Genomic DNA, 15,266 nt, shown 5'->3' with positions numbered 1-15,266 from the left:
ATGTATCACATTATGCAAAGGTTGGAACTTTAACTAGAATTAGCCTTGTACAGGGCTTTTCTAATGTGCAACTAATATTTAAAAGAATATAAAAATTGTACAAGCTACTACCAAAAAGAGCGACAACAGAAGTGTTAAAAGTGAACAGACTTGAGTGAGGAAATGCAAAGGGGATTAAAAAAAAAAAAAAAAGGTGGAGCTTTATAACTTCCTCCGTTTGTCTGAACCTGATATTTATTCTGAAGTTGTTTTCGTTTCTGTTTTAAATTTAGCCCAACTTTTATGCAGTGTTTAGGTCACGTGCCCCGTGTGACGTACAAGGTTACCCGGACCCTGTTTTGCGCTTCGTTGTCAGCACGCAGAGCACAACTCGTTTTGCAGGATCAGCCATTTAGTCTGATCAGAGCACTGTGCGCTCCACAGATCACTGCTGGCTTTAGTTACCGCGGGGTGATGGAGGATCTTTACCAGTACCCGGTTTTCTTTGAGTGCCGCGGTCTTCACGAAGAGCAAATGAAGATCATAGAAAAATATTTCCGTATTCACCGCAAATCAGGCGGAGGAGACTGCGGACCACTGATGGCACTGGGCGATAACGTCTACGGTATTGCTTTCAAAAATCAAAGAGGTAGGTTTATTATGGATTATAATTTATAAAAATATATTTTAATATATTTATAATATGTGGACTGGCTTCTTCACGAAATATCCTACAGTGGGCGAAGTATGAAAGTGACCAGTCACGACTATTATTTATTTATTATCATTAAATGCGTGAAAGAGCCAAACAGAAACGTTTTAACTGTTTAAGAAATAAATCTTTTAATATAAGTTGCATGAAAGGAAACAGGAAATACGTGGGGAAACCGAAACCTAACGAGATCTGCTGCCAAGTTCAAGAAGCTGTGAGACAGCTGCTGAAACAGCTGGTTATTCCCCCATATAACTGATTTTTAATCTCTCTTCTTTATGGATGGGCTATTAAAGAGATAAGTATACAGAGAGGACAAGAATATTACAGTACACACGAGTATAAATGCAGTTTTTATTGCATCAGCTGATTGAACGTGCACTAATAGAGGATGTAAAAACAGCTGTAAAGCCATTAAAACAGAAGTGCAACTTCTGTGATGGCTCACTCGTGCACAGATATCTAAGAAAGGACGAAGGAGGCAAAACAAAGAAATCATCACATAAAAATAAGTGATATAAAACGCTCAGTGAGAAACTTGAGATATCTGTCTGCAGATCAGCAGGCAGTCCTTCAGAAATCAGAGCACGTTTTGGAGCTGGAAGATGGTTGTTTGGCGTTTACTGTCCGAGACAGCCTGGAAATTTACACCTCATCTCACATCACCACCCCCACAGCTCCAGCAGAGGTAAGTTTAATGTACTCATTTAATCAACGTGAATAAGTAGAAAGAGACAATATATAGAGTCAACATTGTCTATATGATTATAATGTTAAAGTTAGGAGGGCCTTGTTACAAACTGACACCTCTTGTCATTTGCATATCTTCTCAACACAGACTCCAGAGCACACTCCTACCTCGGCTCCTCCACCAAGCAGTGAAGAATATGAACTACACCTTGATAATTATCTCCTTCGTTACCTAAAAGAAAGTCCAAATGCTCAGCGTGAACTTGAGAAGTTTCTTGCCTGTTTAGGCTGCTCTGCTGAGCTTTACCCCGAGGAGGGGAGGGTCTTAGTCAGTAAGCTAGCTCAACCCGGTGCTGCAGAAGAAGTTAGTAACTGGAAAGCTCAGGTAGATGCACTCTTTGGTGGCTACTTGTGCCATTATGAGGTAAACCCTGACAAAGTTGGAGCTTTGGTTCAGTCCAGCAGCTCTCGTGTGACCGCAGATGAGGTGAAGGTGTACACAGATGAGCCTGGGATGGCTGTTGTTGTTGGAGAACTGTCTCAGGTGAATGCCTGGTTGTTGGACATAGAACAGCCTTCATATTTTAGTGACAATATGGCATCTCTGAATTTGAGTGAGGGAAGCACAGTCATTGCTAGCTACAGCCTTTATGACGGGCTCCAGGTGCTCGTGTGTCAGGGCGACATCACCAAACAATGCGCTGATGCTCTGGTGAATGCAGCCAATCAGGACTTGGACCATTCTGGAGGTGTTGCTGCGGCACTGAGTCAAGCTGGTGGTCCTGACATACAGAGAGAGAGTGATGAATTAGTGAAGTATATGGGGAAAATTCCCATTGGTGAAGTATTGGTGACCACAGGGGGTAACTTAAGGTGCAAGAAACTGCTGCATGCGGTTGGGCCTGTAGGTGGAAAAGCAGGCGACAAAGATAGGATCTTACTGGAAAAAACTGTGCGCTCTATTCTAAATTTATCAGAAAGAATGGCGTTTCAGTCTGTAGCTATTCCTTGTATCAGCTCAGGTGTCTTTGGTGTTCCTCTGACTGTGTGCTGTGAGGCGATTGTAGCTGCTGTGAAGGACTTTGGTAGTCTGGGAGGTCGAAGTCTGAGCAAAATAATCCTGATTGATAACAGAGACGAGGTGGTGAGGGCCATGCAGGAGGCATGTGACAGTCTTCTCCGAGGGACAGATACAGGAAGCAGCACACTGAGTGATTTTAGTTTCCAGCTGAATGCACCTGAAGAAGATTCACCAAGAGGAGCAGCTGCTGGAGCTCCTGGAGCTGCTGGAGCTCCTGGAGCTGCTGGAGCTCCTGGAGGCGGTGTCCACGTAGAGATTATTCAGGGATCAATCGAGACCCAGCAGGTAAGAACCATTTCTGGAATTTTAAGAAAATCACACCAAGACAATTTAAGCAGTTCACTTAGATCATTTAAATATATATATTTTAAACCCACCACATCTCCTGCTAGGTGGATGCTCTGGTATCTCCTATGGTCGGCCATCATCCTCTCTCTACCCGTGTTGGAAACGCTTTGTTTGAAATAGTTGGATCCCAGCTGACCACAAGATTTAAAAGGGAAGCAGAAAATGAACCAATACCTGGTGACTCAGTACTGGTGGAGGGCTTGCCTGGACTTCAGTCTAATGCAGTCTTCTTCCTCAGTCTTGCTCCCTTCGATAGTGACCCAGATGGAGTTCCAGTAGAGGTGAAATAATAAAGGATGTATTTTATTATTCTGCCTGTTTGTGAGGACAATTTTTATGGAGCCATTTTCCTTAATATAATATTCTGATCTGTTATAGATTCTTCGAATGGGCATCAACCAAATCCTATCTTCCTGTGACAAGAAAGGGTTCAGATCTGTCGCTCTTCCTGTCCTCGGTGCTGGGGTCGCCCTGCAGTTTCCTGTCAGTGTGGTGGAGAGGGTGTTAAGGGAGGCAGTTCATGACTTTGAACAGGAGCGAGCTGGCAGCACACCACTCCTGATCCGCATTGCCATTCATCCCAGTGATGAAGAGTCAAATGAGGTAATGGCAAAGCATTGTGGGCTAAATATTGGCTGCTAACAATTAAGATGGTGAGAGTTGATTAACATCTCCAACAGCCAATTTGTGTCAGGAAAGAACTCCATAATATATAAATAATTAAAAAAAACAAAACTTAAAGTTATTTTTGAATATTTAGCTAGCACAATATGATGTGCTACAACACATTAATATCTGACATTAGTGAACTCCATCTTTTTTGCCAAAATCAGTCAGCAGGGATGATATTCTGACATGAATATTTGGTGTATCCCTAAATTTTTGCAAACTGCTATCCAGGCTTCACTGATCTTATTGCACTTTAACTAAGGAACCTAATGTATACACAATAATAACAGTAATTAACCAATCAGCTATTGTTTCTTCTGCATCTGATGAGTATGTACAGGAACTGCTGTTAATGCAGATACATTGTTGTCTTTGCAGGTGTTTGAGTCTGTCCAAAATGGCAAATTCACTGAAGATTATCATCAAAAAGTCCAAGATCAAGGTAGGTGTAGAAAATATCAACATTTAAGAAGCTGGAGGTTAAGCGCTATCCTAATTGTCCCACTGGAGGAAAAGTGTTAGTTCACAAACACCATATTTCACAATAATGACATCAATAATAAAAAAAAAATCAAATTAACACCATGTTAGCAAAAATGCTGGAGAAGTGCATCAGAATGATCACATTAACAAACTTAGGGCAATAGCTCAAACTCCCACTGGAGTCAGAAAGTCTAATATTGCATTAGCCCTCCTAACGCCTGCCCTTTATAAATGACCAGTAGCTTGACCTAGTAAAATGTGATGCATTTCTTCTTTGTGACCCTAACATTTGCCAGATTTCTCATGTAATCATTTTTGAAGTGCTTCTTTTTCCTGAAAAACCATAAACCACTGTTTCGAATCCTGGACTATGAGGAAATAAATCTTTAAAAGTAACAAAAAAGCAAGAGACAAATGTACTGAATAGAGTCACTGTTCCCCTCTAGATTCAACAATGAGGATGGTCCTGCTGGGAAAAACTGGATCTGGGAAAAGTCACCTGGCTAACACCATTTTTGGAGAGAAGCTCTTTGAAACTTATGACTCTCCCAACTCTGGAACAAGTAAATGCCAAGCAGAAACCAAAACAGTCAATGGCAGGAGCGTCACTCTGATCGACACCCCCGGTTTCTTCGACACAGGAAGGTCTGAGGAAGATTTGAAGGCTGAGATACTGAGGTGTATGACAGAGTGCGCTCCCGGGCCTCATGCTTTTCTCATTGTGCTTCGAGTGGATAAATTCACAGAGCAGGAGCAGGCCGTCATCACTAAAATATGTCAGTCTTTCACAGATGAGGCTCTAAAACACGCCGTAGTTGTCTTCACGCACGGTGACCAGCTCGAGAGCAGTGTGGAAATTAAAGATTTTGTCCGTCAGAATAAGAATCTGAATGATCTGGTGTTGAAGTGTGGCGGTCGGTGCCACGTCTTTGACAGCAAACACTGGAACAACAAACAGCCGAATAACTACAGGAGCAACCAGTTCCAGCTGGAGGAGTTACTGAAAACAGTAGAGAAAATGGTGGAGGAAAAAAACGGAGGTTACTACACAAATAAAATGCTGCAACATGTGGAGAAAGAAATACAAGAACAGGCAGAAAACATTAGACACTCATCACCAGACAAGACCCCAGAGGAGATCAGAAACCAGGCGAAAACCGATGTGTGTAACAGGTTTCTGACTCGACTGACAGGGATTGCAACAGGAGCTTTGCTAGGTGCTTTTTTAGGTGTAGCAGGATTGGTGGGATTAGTTATCACAGCTGTGCATAACGCACAGTTAATCAATATTGTTAAAAAAGTTCCAGCAGTAGCAGGAGTGTCTGCAGCAGCAGCCGGAGAAACAGCACTAGTAGCTGCTGGAGTCGTAGGAGTGGCAGTGATAACAGCAGGAGGAGCAGTTGGTGGTGTCATTGGAAATGAAGCAGCTAAAGATGCAAACTCACCTTCAGAAGCTGCACAGAGAACATACGAGGCTGTAGTGGATAAAGGAAAGTCTCTTCTCGGGCTTAAGAAAAATTTTTATAATTCTTAGTCAGGTAACGGTGTGAAAAAAATCATCTTATTACTACACATGCTATTTAAATACTCGGAAGACAGTACGCAGGATTTGTAATTTTTTTGTAGTCAGGTTTCTGGCAAACTGTTTAAGATTTATCCAACAGTTATCTTGTTTGTGGGGCTGTTGCTTAATCTACTTAGTGCCTTGATCCATTGCGATCCTATTTTTTCCCCATACAGCTGTGTCTAAAGGGGGCAGTGTTTGGGTTTAAGAAACACAATAGAAACTGTGGACGGAGGTGGTTTTGTTTCATTTTCATGTACTGTTAAATCTCTATTAGTATGTATTTGTAAAATATTTGAGAATTACCGTATATAATATATAATATAAGAACCTAATGTTACATGAGTGTTATAGTTTCCCATGCGCTGGAAAATTTCTTTGAATTATTTTTAACATGCTATTTATCAAATTGTGCCAGAAATGACAGGCTTAAGAAATAGAAAAGAGAAAAGAAAGAAAAGAGAAAGGGAAAGAGGAAGAAGAAGAAAGGGGAAAAAAAAGGAGAGAAAATAGAAAAAAGAAACAGGAAAGAGTGCAAGTAAGTAAACCAAATAGTTAGCCACTTGTTAAACTTAAGATATTGACAATATCTGCAAAATTAAAGATTGTGTGGGGGAAAAATAAATAAATAAATAAATAAAAATAAAAGAAGAATAGTTATACAAACCAACCATTTTGTGTCATTATGTGGGTATATGTGTTTGTGTCATGAAATGTACTTACCCATGAAGGCAGAAAGCCGCAGCCCCGCCCATCAGAACCCAGAGGCAGGCAAAGAGAATCCCAGGAAGCCCAGGCCACCAGCAGCCCATCAAGACCTACGAAGACCCGCGGCCACTCATTCCAAAGACAACCGTACACCCCTCCCAGCAGACGGAGGACGGAGGTCTCAGATGGAGTCCCAGCAGCCAAGGAGCAAGGGCACCAGAGCATTCGAGGCGACGAGAAGCCAGCCCCCCCCTGCGGCCAGCCCCCCGCACGGCCGGCAGCAGGGCCCCAGGGCCCCCGGCACCCAAGGGCCGCCCGAGCCCCCACAGGGCCCCCCCCCACGCCGAAGAAGCCAACGCAGCCCCGCGCCGCAGCCCCCAGGGGAGCAGGTCACCACCCACATCAGAACATCCGGCCCCACCCAGGAACCAGGAGGTACCCACACCCCAGGGGGGCAGGGGGGGAGAGGCAACCAGCAAGGAGCGGTCAGGAGGCAAGCCACCGGCCCAGACCCAGGTCCAGCCAAACATACAACCACACACACACCGGCAAGCACACCCATGTACACATTTATACACAAACACACTCTCCCACACACATATAAACATAGATACACCATATTCACTCGCCCACCCATACTCACGAAGACTGTGACAAATACAAAGACACACATTCATCCATAGCTACCCACTCTCTGAAGATGGGAGCGGAAACCACCCCAGGGCCAACAGTGACCCCAAAAGACCAGGAAGGTGGAAGAAAAAAAAAAAAAAAAAAAAAAAAAAAAAAAAAAACCCCACCCAACCTGGAAGAAGAGAGCCAGCAGTCCACTGGCTCAGTAGGCACCCCGACCTCCCACACCCCAGCACAGGGCAGGGAGGGGTGAGCCCGGGGCCATGGTGACAGCATCCCAGAGCACTGCAGCACCTGAGACTGGTGCCACCGCCCCCATCATAGAGGGTAGCCCACTCTCACTAGACGCCCATTCACTCAACAATAGACACAAACAAGCGACAGGACATGCTGGCCTGAGTTGGAAATACGGTGCCCCGTCCCCACCAACCACCCCACCGCCGTCCCCACCCCCCACCCCACCCCCCGGCAGCGCAGGCACCCCAGGGCCCCAAAAGTGCAGACCGGACGTCCCAACGCAGGTTAGGTCAACCCACCCCACCCGGTGGCGCGCCCGGGACAGCAGAGACCCCCCAGCGCCAGGGGGGACCCACCGGGAGCCGGCACGGCCCCAGGCCCCAGGCCCCAGGGCCCAGCCCCCAAGCCACCCAGGGAAGACCAGCCAACCGACCGGGGGCCGGCACCCATCACCCCAAACACCCCGGACCACACCCCAGGACCGCAAGGCAGCACCATCCAAGCCCCCACCACCATCAACTAGAACAGGCACACAGACATCACCAGAAGGTCGCCCCAGGACTCCAGTCTCAGGAGGCTACCAGCTACACAGGCCCCCAGAGCTCCCACCCGACCGCCTACAAAGCACCTCAGGGGCAGAACCAACAGCCAACCACCCCCACTAAGTAATGGAGCTGATCAGTGGGAACCAAAGAGAGTCAAATTCCTCCAATTGATCTTTAGATGAAGCAGACATTCTCTCTAAACTAACATAATCTATTAATAAATTTCTGTACTGAGTAATACATAGTTTATTTTTTGACTTCCAATTCATAAGGATAGTTTTCTTAGCGATGCACAAGGCGGTGAGAACTATGTGTGACATATTTGACTCCATCACTAATTCGCTGGAAAATTTCTTGAATATGTTTTTACAGTAATCCTCACTTATCGCGGGTGTTACTGTTCCAGGACCACCCGCGATAAGTGAAAATCCGCGAAGTAGGGACGCTATATTTATTTTAATACTTATACATTATTTTAGTACACTATTTTAAGTTTTTATAAGCCCTCCCCACACACTTATACACCAAATATATACATTACTGTACAACACGTACTACGCATGTGAAGAACGAGTACCGCAAAAACCCGCGAAATAAATATTTTACACTAATATTGACTGAAAACCCGTGAAACAGCAAGTCCGCGAAAAGCGATCCGCGAAGTAGCGAGGGATTACTGTACTTAATTAAAAAAAAAAATCCTTCAAGAAGAAATATGTGTGGCCTCTTATGGGTTAAATGTACACTGTGATCAACTATAATTTTCTCTGTCATTTTTTAAGCAATAAAAACACTCATTTCTGGGGCGTTTTCTTACTTGTCCATTTCTTCTGTTTGAGGTTCCAATTTTGAGTTAGTTACGTATTGTGATCAACAGGGGGCACTCTAACCACAAAAAAGCTTTGTTTGGAGACGCAGTAGTCATGTTTGCAAACAAGAAACCCCCACAAAGGTGTAAGCGGTCAAGTTAAGAGTAAATAAAGGAATTCCAGTGTTAGCAGTACGTGAATTGATGTGTTTGTTGAGTATATGGACACATTTCTCATAGACTCATATAATTACTGTACTTATTGTTTGTTTTATCAATGAGCAAATTTCTCCTGCATGTAGAGTTTGATTCGTCCTACACTTACACTCTTCTATAGGAATTTTAATAAATTTACCAACCTTTAATCTTTGTGCAGATTTTTCACCCTTATATAGACTTGTTAAAAACACGAACACCCACACTCACGAGGCTCTGTCCCTTTAAAATTATCCATCAAAGCAAACGTGATGACAACGTGAATGGACGTTGATTGAACCTTACACCTGCCCTGTTCAGACCCTCCTCTTCTGCTGAAAGTACCTGAGAAAAGATCAAACTCAGGGACGCTTCGGATCTGTTTCTGAATGCTCCAACAACATTGTCAGTAAAATGGCTAGCAAGCAGCAACTTCAGCAAGATGAGCAGCATGGAGTTGAGCTGGACTGTAATCGGTTTTCCTGCTCGGTGTGTTTGGAGCTTCTGAACGAACCCGTCACCATTTATTGCGGACACAGTTACTGCAAAAGCTGTATTGAGCATTGCTGGGATCGTGAGGATGAGAAGGGTGAATACAGCTGCCCCCAGTGCAGGGAGACCTTCAGCCCCCGGCCTGTCCTGAGGAGGAACAACATGCTGACTGAGGTGAGGGAACAGAAAAGGACTTTTGCACACCTGTTTATAACAGATAAACTGTCCAGTTGCGCCACAAATTTGCTCTAGAGACCAAAACTCACTTTGCACCAATTTGAAAATTTGTATACTTGAGCTCCAAAACTGGGCATTTTAATAATGTTTATATAGAATATAATATAAGATGTTTATAATATAACAGATTATAACTTAATATTTCCAGCACACCATAAAATCCAACTCTTCCGCCTCAGTGACCGGCTTAACCACTTTCCCGTCTTCCCCAGGTTGTGAATAAGCTAAAGAGCACGGAGTCGATGCGCCCTCCTCTGGTCTGTGCCAGCACTGCAGATGTTGCCTGTGACCTTTGCTGTGGGACGACAGTGAACAAAGCCACTGTGTCATGTTTGACCTGCTTGGCATCTTACTGTCCCACTCACCTCGAGCCTCACAACAGGGTGGCTGTGTTGAAGAAGCACGAGCTGGTCGCAGCCACAGTGCCGATACAGGAAAAAATGTGCGCTAAGCACGACAGATTAAAGGAGCTGTACTGTGAGGAAGACGAGCAGCTCGTGTGCTCTATGTGCACAGTGGATGAGCACAAGGGCCACAGATGTATTTCTGCATCTGCACTCAAGGATAAGGCAAAGGTGGGGACAAAGTACCATACTGAAACCTTTCATTTATAGTCTAACACATTTCATTTGCCTAATAATTCATAATGTTCCCTTTCAAAGTCTAAATGCTTCTGTGTTCCCAAATGATGTATGGCCATAAATCTTACTCCTTAACAGCAAAGTTGTCTTCTCGTGGTTGCTGGTTGTCCTGTTAAGCTTGTTCTGATATGTCACTGTTTCATTGGATGCAGAATCAGCTGGCTTTAAATCAGAGGAAACTCCAGGAGAAAGTCCAGCAGAAAGAGAAGGAGCTGAAAGAACTGAGCCAAGCTGAGGAGAGCCTCAAGGTGTGGGAAAGCAGTGTTTAATGTTAACTCTGTGTCTCACAGTTGTGGGAGATGTGTTGTTCCAAGAGGTGACTGACTGAAACCATGTTTTTAAATCATGGTACAATAAGTCCATATCTGTTCTGTTGCTTAGACAGTTTAGTGTGTTGGAGTTCCTCCATAGTGTAGTGCTTAAACACAATCATTTAACACATAAAAGATCCCAGTTTCAGACTGGGACCTTTGGGATGTAGTCCCAGTATTCAACTTTGATCCAACTTGCAAAACCATTTTTACCAGCTTGAGGGCAGCACAGTCACTCCCCCACAGCGCTTGTTTGCTGTTCTATTTATATGAGAAGCGTGCACACACATTTATCTGCACATCCAGCAGTAGCAACAGCATTTACATTGTGATTCTACTCATCAGATGAATTTAAGTTGAGTAGTTCCTCTGCAGGTCTCATTTTGGCTTTTAAGCTATTAAATGCTCCATGGGTGGTTGTGAACTGTGCTGTACGCCTTTTAATGTTTGAGAGGTTCTGCACAGCGATTCCCCACGTCCCCCCCTTGCTTCTTCAGGTCCAGTTCAGTGAATAAAAGAGCACTAGAAAAGTTTCTGAAGTTTAAAACAAACCAACTAATGAAAAAGCTAGCACTGATGCCTCACAGCAAGATGGTTGCTAGTTTGAATCTCCTGGTCATCTGGGGCCTTTCTGTGTAGAGTCTGCATGTTGCTGTTGTGCATGCTGCAGCTTCCTCCCACGGTCCAAAGATTAATTGGTGATTCCAGTCTGGCCAGGAATATGAGGTAGATAACATGTTGATAAAGCACTATATGAATGTATGGTTAAATGTAGCTTGTAGCCTAAAGCATTTTGACTAGAAGATCGCTGTACAGATGCACCTTTATTGCACTGGAATTAAAATTGCTGCTGAAAAATGTAATTTAGTTCATTAAAACCCATTCTTTATATAGTGTAGCATAAAATGAACCAAAGCTCTGATTTAATTCCCATTTAATTCTGTTTGTTTTGGTCCTTTGAGGTTTGAAGATCAGCTCAGGTTTTTTATTTTAACTAAAGTAACTTTTTAATGAATGAAAGACCTGATATCTGCCCACAGAGCTGTACTCAGATTTCACTCAGCGACTGTGACGAGACCTTCTCTGAGCTCATCTCGTCTATGCAAAGAAAACATAGCGAGGTGAAGCAGTTGATTAAAGCCCAGGAGAGGACTGCCACCGCCCAGGTGGAGAAGCGCCAGTTGCAGCTGGAGGAGGAGATTACCGAGCTGAAGACAAGACACGCTGAACTTGGACAGGCTTCGGATGCTGCTGACGTCATGTATCTGATGCAGGTATGACTGTTCATGATGTATCATTGTTGTGGGGAAAAAAGGGTTTCCTGCAAAATGCTTCTAGTTTTCCTCCAATTTTCAAAAGGTTAAAAAACAAAAAAAGATTCAGTTGGCAGGTTTGAAAATAATTTACTCCATTGGCCAAAATGAACATAACAGATTTCATTAACTTGTATATCGTTTATGTCTTCTTACACTTCCCAGTCTCTCTCCACTTCCTGGGATTCTCAGGAGCGTTCTCCTCAGGCTGCTCCTCAGCGCTCCTTTAAAGATGTAACCGACTGCGTGTCTGATCTCAAAGTTAAACTGGAGTTGTTGCTGGAAGAAACGTGGTCCAGGATCTCAGCCACAGGTTACAGTCGGAAACATAAAAATAAAAAACTGAAATGACTTATGCATCAGCGGCTTCATACACACTCAGTGATGTTTAAAAATGACACCTCATTACTGTTTGTTTCTTTCCTCACAGTCTCATATGTTGACTTCTCATTGCCGCCGGCACCCAACAGCAGAGAAGAGTTTTTACGTTGTATGAAACCATTTCACTTTCACACAGCAGTCATTTCTGTTCGAGAGCGGAAAGATTGATGATACTCACTGTATGTTTTTTTTGGCAGATGTCCATCCCCTCACACTGGATGAGACTTCAAACTACCCTCATCTCTGCCTGATAAGTGAGAACCGCAGGATGAGGCCTTCACCCAGCAAGGCTGCAGCTCATCCGGACAGGTTCACTAAGTTTCCCCAGGTGCTGTGCAGAGAGGGTTTGTCAGACCGGTGTTACTGGGAGGTAGAGGGACACGCTCGCACCCTGTCTGTAGCAGTGGCTTATAAAGACATCAGCCGCACATCAGATGAGTCACGCTTTGGCAAAAATGACAAGTCCTGGAGTTTAGAGTGCACAACAGATGGCTGTTTATTCTGTCACAATGATGTAGAAATCAAATTGCCAGGCTCTGGTCCCTACAAGATTGGGGTCTTCCTGGATTATAAAGTGGGAACTCTGTGTTTTTATCATGCTTCTGACCCAATGGTTCTAATCCATAAAGTCCAGACAGCATTCACCCAACCGCTTCATCCTGGGGTTGGGATAAACTATGAATGGTATGATGTTGGGGTATTTGCACAGCTGGTTAAGATACAGTAAATCCTTTCAAGTGATTGAGATGTTGTGAAATATCTTTAAAGATCCCCAAAAACTATACATACGAAATAAAATACTGCTAATTGTTAGCACAATGCTCCCCTGAGAAATCATGAAACATATTCTAGATGAGAAAGCAGATCTTTTCTTTCTTTATAATAATTCCTTTCATAACTCTTCTGAGGCTTCATATTAGTCAGACTGGTACCAGTCTGTGTTTGCAGCCAGATTTCACCACATCTTGCATGAAATGAATCCATGCATGTTATTTTCCAGAGAAAAGAAAAACATTCATGTTGTGTTGGTAGTTTCTAAAGATCCCAAAGTATTGTCATCACTGCAGAAAAGGGAAAAAAAACAAACAGGGGCAGCTTGCGAGTTGTTGCAGGTCCTAAATCCTTACAGTGAATCTGACTCACGTGGGAATTTCATCAGTGTTGCTCCCTTCGTAAAGCAGGGGAGTCAATTTTAGTTTGCAGGCCTCATAAAGCCCACGTATTCCTTATAATTTGTAAAAATTTCATCACTTCTTCCCCCTTTTTTTTTTTTTTTTAGTCTGAATAATTTGAGGTACATTGTGAAAACCTTCAGATTAAATAACCATCCATTCATAAAACTGTTGATAAACAGCCTGGATGTCTTAAAAAGTCTCTAGTATAATATATGGTTGTTGCATTGTTTTTAAATGTGTTGAATTAACAAAATAAAGCAAATGAACAAACTGAATACACTGCGTGTATGGAATAGCTCATTCATTTTCATGCTGTGGTTACCGCTGCTGTTTTGCAGGTCTGCCTGCAGAATATTAATCCTCACATCGGTGTTGGATTTCTGTGGATGTTCAACTTTCACCATAATGTCTTTCCTTAACTTGTTTTCAATCATTATTCTTGTAAATCACAGATTGACTGTCTCTAATCACGGTTTCTTTTAACATTAGTTATTTAAATCGGTGGCGCCCCCTTCCCGTTTTCACCACGTTCAGGTGGTTTTCTGTGAACTTCCTCATAGAGTTCTGCAGAAAAGTGTTGCTGATCTGTTAGAACAAGTGTGACAGTTTTCTTTGAGTGTCAGTGTTGCATTTTTAAAGGATCTGTTCATCCGTGCCTGAGGCGTATATCGCAGAACTCTGGGTCCTATATAAGCAGCCTCTCTGTGCACCCCCCCCTTTTTGATCCATATCTGTCACGCATCTTTTTAAAAAAAAAATTTATTGAGGCAACAGCTGTGGTAGTCAGCAATGAACTGTTCATAAACCAAATTTGATAAAAATCTATATTTCCACATTGTTTGAAATCTCACATTTCAATAAACTGTCTACAGGTACTTTATAATAAAATGAGATTTACTTGTCAAACTTAAAAGTACATGATTTTCTTCATTTTGATTTAAGTATTTATTTCATGCAAGTATTTATTCACAGATGCTCTGCACTCTGAACCAGACCGCCTACTACAAATAAGCCAGTCTGCTTCTGATTTCCTCACACATGCTGGGTGACTTTGCAGTTTGAGAATGGTTTGCCCTCCGTGTCATATCTATGTTTTCTGCAGTTGTCTCTCTGTTCATTATTAAGCTGCTCTGGCTCATAGTCCTCCCCCCGTTTCTCGTGTTCTCTGTGCTAATCTTTTGCATCTTGTCGCTCACTATCTGGCAGACAAACAGGCTCAGTGAGACTGAAGCATACAGGAATGCATACCATTTTCTGTGCAGAGAATGGAAGTTATTAAACAAGAGTTAATGCATCCATATACAGTGTTCTGCTGGACACGCAAATATCCTGATGTATTTAATAATACATCAAAACATTAGCAAGTGAATACAGGTATGCTGCCTGATGGTGTTTGATTAGAGCTAGCAAAAGATAAACACATGCGGGGTAATATAACTGACTTATTCTTTTCATTTTCTCAAAGCACAGGTTACACTTAGCTTACCCCGCGGCACACCAGCTGAGAACCACTGGCACAATATCCAGTGAAGCTGTCACTTGATGTTAGAGTTGATAAGCTTTCAGTTATTGACACAAATGATTGCTTGGAATAATTTTTAGCAGTCATGTGAGCTCACCTTGGTCACATCTCAGGGACAACAGATGAAAAATAGCCTTTTGGCTAATTCTGGCACTTTTACAGGATTGTTTATTAATGTGCATTGTCCCTACTAAATAAATACATTCAAATTCAAATCATTTGGAGACAGACCCGCTGCTGCTCCACTTATTCTGGCCGTATCTGAAATTAAGAGCCATGATTTTCATGGTATTAAGCTGTGCTGGGTCATTTGGACAGATACAGCATCACATGTGACACTGACCTGCTGTCTTTAACAGCTGCTGACAGCTAAACTTGAACTTGTTAGTTGTGCTCTGCTCACCTTTTCTTTGAAAGAAATTTTACAGCTGACTTCCCTCTGTTCACTTTCTCTTTCTCTTTCTCTCCTTTTTCCCGCCTTTTTTTCTTTCTTGATATCCACTGTTTGCTTTCTTGGGGGACAAAATAACGACTCAGGGTGC

General features: G+C 43.1%; 2 protein-coding genes across 2 annotated transcripts; both read left to right on the top strand.

Moving 5' to 3' along the window:
• Positions 1-329: 329 nt before the first annotated feature.
• On the top strand, positions 330-6,024 carry LOC115796743 (uncharacterized). Its single transcript, XM_030753162.1, has 7 exons — positions 330-628; positions 1,249-1,379; positions 1,530-2,747; positions 2,855-3,091; positions 3,189-3,413; positions 3,858-3,921; positions 4,409-6,024. The coding sequence occupies exons 1-7, from the start codon at positions 454-456 to the stop codon at positions 5,494-5,496; spliced, it is 3,138 nt and encodes a 1,045-aa protein (XP_030609022.1). The 5' UTR covers positions 330-453; the 3' UTR covers positions 5,497-6,024.
• A 2,945-nt stretch (positions 6,025-8,969) lies between these two features.
• On the top strand, positions 8,970-13,282 carry LOC115797445 (E3 ubiquitin-protein ligase TRIM47-like). Its single transcript, XM_030754028.1, has 7 exons — positions 8,970-9,318; positions 9,594-9,956; positions 10,175-10,270; positions 11,374-11,607; positions 11,812-11,959; positions 12,077-12,136; positions 12,225-13,282. Exons 1-7 carry the CDS (start codon positions 9,067-9,069, stop codon positions 12,752-12,754), a joined length of 1,683 nt encoding a protein of 560 aa, XP_030609888.1. The 5' UTR covers positions 8,970-9,066; the 3' UTR covers positions 12,755-13,282.
• Positions 13,283-15,266: the final 1,984 nt, after the last annotated feature.

The sequence above is a fragment of the Archocentrus centrarchus genome, chromosome 18 (assembly GCF_007364275.1).
Source record: "Archocentrus centrarchus isolate MPI-CPG fArcCen1 chromosome 18, fArcCen1, whole genome shotgun sequence".
NCBI lineage: Eukaryota > Metazoa > Chordata > Actinopteri > Cichliformes > Cichlidae > Archocentrus > Archocentrus centrarchus.
This window is presented reverse-complemented; position numbering and strand designations above follow the sequence as displayed.

Excerpts from the sequence above, each read along its gene's own strand:
- LOC115796743 (XM_030753162.1), top strand. The coding sequence starts at position 454 with ATGGAGGATCTTTACCAGTACCCGGTTTTCTTTGAGTGCCGCGGTCTT. Across the intron at positions 629-1,248 it reads TGCTTTCAAAAATCAAAGAG|ATCAGCAGGCAGTCCTTCAG; the intron begins GTAGGTTTATTA and ends ATCTGTCTGCAG. Across the intron at positions 1,380-1,529 it reads CCCCCACAGCTCCAGCAGAG|ACTCCAGAGCACACTCCTAC; the intron begins GTAAGTTTAATG and ends TTCTCAACACAG.
- LOC115797445 (XM_030754028.1), top strand. The coding sequence starts at position 9,067 with ATGGCTAGCAAGCAGCAACTTCAGCAAGATGAGCAGCATGGAGTTGAG. Across the intron at positions 9,957-10,174 it reads CACTCAAGGATAAGGCAAAG|AATCAGCTGGCTTTAAATCA; the intron begins GTGGGGACAAAG and ends CATTGGATGCAG. Across the intron at positions 11,608-11,811 it reads ACGTCATGTATCTGATGCAG|TCTCTCTCCACTTCCTGGGA; the intron begins GTATGACTGTTC and ends TACACTTCCCAG.